The 3,083-nt window shown below is 30.4% G+C and overlaps 1 protein-coding gene across 1 annotated transcript; it reads left to right on the top strand.

Annotated features, from left to right (window-relative positions):
* Positions 1 to 200: 200 nt before the first annotated feature.
* On the top strand, positions 201 to 2,143 carry LOC128171530 (perlucin-like protein). The gene is made up of 4 exons (XM_052837309.1): positions 201 to 261; positions 384 to 475; positions 940 to 1,027; positions 1,655 to 2,143. Exons 1-4 carry the CDS (start codon positions 201 to 203, stop codon positions 1,864 to 1,866), a joined length of 453 nt encoding a protein of 150 aa, XP_052693269.1. The 3' UTR covers positions 1,867 to 2,143.
* The last annotated feature ends 940 nt before the right edge of the window (positions 2,144 to 3,083 follow it).

The following is a 3,083-nucleotide window of genomic DNA, read 5'->3' as shown; positions in this document are numbered from 1 at the left end:
TAGTGTGGTGGGCTTTCGTAATTTACTCCTACATTTACAATCATTCAATATTTTTCATTACCGTATAATATTTCAAATAACAACTTTCTCTCATTAATGTACCACTTGATACTTTGTAACAGATAACCTAAATACATGTATCTACATATAAGTTTATACATTTACACTTCAGTTTCTTTTTTAACCGGTTAAAATCCAGGATGGAAAGTGGAAAAAGTCAGCTATGGTTTTTAATTATTTTCTCTCTGGCATCTACGGCGGGTAAAAATTAACACTTTTAAAACGAAGTGAGACCAACGTTATTTGTGATTGTCATGCATTTTATATCATTGTTTCGTTGTTTGAAATATCTCTGTCTGATTTTATTATTTATAATTTCAAAGTATCGCGGACTCATTGCGAAAAAGGATGGTTTCCATTTGAAAATCACTGCTATAAATTCTCGTCCTCTACAGCAACATTTAAAGACGCCATGGTAAGAAAATATTCTGTTACTATGTTTTGATGTTATATTTGGACTATAATCTTAGCAACTAATTTTTAGTGATGCCTTTATTATCTCTTATCAAACAGAGAACGCAATGTTATTGTTATAAAGGTACGAGGTTGTGTGTGTGTATATATATATATATATATATATATATATATATATATATATATATATATATATATATATATATATATATATATATATTTATTGATATTTTTCACTTAAGTGTTTTACATTACTAGAAAAAATAGAAATAAGACCAGTCTCAGGACAGTTCAGATGACACATCTAAACTATCGTACAGTTTTCTGTTTTGTCGTTAAACCCTATTTATTCGTGTATATATTCATCTATAAGACCGAGTACAAATAGTTTAAACTGAAGAACCTGATTAAAGTGATAATAAAATGGCTAAATTTAATTAAAATTTGTTTACAATATTTACAAAGATATTCTGTAACAACCTCGGAGCAGAACTTTTGGAGTTACAAAGCAAAGCAGAAGAAGACTGGATTGATTTGCAGTGTCGTGTTAGAGGTAAAACACACAGAGAGAGAGAGAGAGAGAGAGAGAGAGAGAGAGAGAGAGAGAGAGAGAGAGAGAGAGAGAGAGAGAGAGAATTTCTACAAAAAAAATTATTTCAATTATTTTATAACAATTACTGCATGTACTTCATTGAAAAAAGTACGCTTGATTCATTTTCTTGAAAAGTATAGCAAACAAAATAAACATACCTTGTATGGTCATTCATCAAAGTTTTAAATCGATTGTCTGAATAAAAAGTGATTAACCTAATGGGTATCATTATTATATTATTTATTTGACTTGAAATATAATTCACAAAATCTTTGATTGTTTTTAAATAAATACAAAAACAAAATTGATAAAATTTGAAGTGTAATCTAACAGACAGTGACAAACTAATAGAACTCTTTCACTTTTGTTAAATCTAAATCTAAATAGCACAAAAGTTTGAGATATCTACCAAATATTTGTAATATATCTTTTCTTTACAGTAAAATATAACTTCGACAAAATAGAGAACCCATGAAAATAGAGATTATGCGACGACAATTCAGATTTCAGTATATACCTGAACTTTTTATACAAAGTAAATTGTATTGTTTTTAAGATAAAAATTAAAAGACATGGAAATTATTTCAGGTTATACAGATGGAGTTTGGCTAGGACTAAGTGATGTTCAGACAGAAGGACAATTTGTTAGCCTGTCGGACGCACGGAAACCTCAAGGAAATTTTAGGAACTGGGCAAAAGGAGAACCTAATAACAATGGACACAATGAACACTGTGCCATGTATTGGACGGCAATAACACTAACAACAGCGAACACTGTGCCATGTATTGGACGGCAATAACACTAACAACAGCGAACACTGTGCCATGTATTGGACGGCAATAACACTAACAACAGCGAACACTGTGCCATGTATTGGACGGCAATAACACTAACAACAGCGAACACTGTGCCATGTATTGGACGGCAATAACACTAACAACAGCGAACACTGTGCCATGTATTGGACGGCAATAACACTAACAACAGCGAACACTGTGCCATGTATTGGACGGCAATAACACTAACAACAGCGAACACTGTGCCATGTATTGGACGGCAATAACACTAACAACAGCGAACACTGTGCCATGTATTGGACGACAATAAAAGGCTGGAATGATTCTCAGTGTACAAGTAAATATAACATAGTATGCAAGAAATAAAAAGAATTTGCATATAACTAACCAGTGTTATAAAAAACCCAACCATTTGAATGTACAAGATGCGTGTGCATAATCATCAAACTTTATATTGACCTTAAACGTCTTTTACTTTTAAATACTACTACAATAATACCATTTTTAACTCTTCAAATAATACTTTATAAATTGTTCTCTAAGTCAGTGAACTAGTATGTTATGTGTTGAATGGTACTCGACAAACACAACTTCACCAATATGCAATAAATAACCATAACGATAAAACTCCATACAGCGAAAAAAAACCTTCAAAAAATAATATTGTGTTGTTTAACATGAAATCAAGCGAATAAGATACATGTTTTAAACATTCATTTCTTCGTTGTCTGTGTTTTTTCCCATTTATATGAATGTAAATGAGAATCAATCTGCACACTTTGTACAATTAGAACAAGTGATCTTGTTGCACTTTTTATGTATATAAAGCTGATTGAAGCCTCATGTTTATTTTTTGTAGTATAATTGGTATACAATTCCAACAATTCAAAATTGAAATCCTTATAATGCAATCGTTATGTTTCAAATTAAATCAGTTAATTAAAATTTACTTGGAATATTAAACAGTAGAAATCCAAACTTTTTTATCTTAAAACTCGTTTGATATCCTTTAGTACGTTATGATTTATATAAATGAATCATTTATTACTGATTGACAATATAAAACGCAATCTAATGCAACAATTTCTGTTTCCATACACGCATTTCCTTTGATTAGAATACGTATTGGTATGATGTTGTAGTATTAGCCACTGGGTATCATTTTGATAAAGTTATAAACTGAAAGAAAAAAAATAAAAGGATATGTTTCTTGGATTTC

Source organism: Crassostrea angulata, chromosome 2 (assembly GCF_025612915.1).
Source record: "Crassostrea angulata isolate pt1a10 chromosome 2, ASM2561291v2, whole genome shotgun sequence".
Classification (NCBI taxonomy): domain Eukaryota; kingdom Metazoa; phylum Mollusca; class Bivalvia; order Ostreida; family Ostreidae; genus Magallana; species Magallana angulata.
The sequence above is the reverse complement of the archived record's forward strand: the minus strand, read 5'-3'. Positions and strand labels throughout refer to the sequence as shown.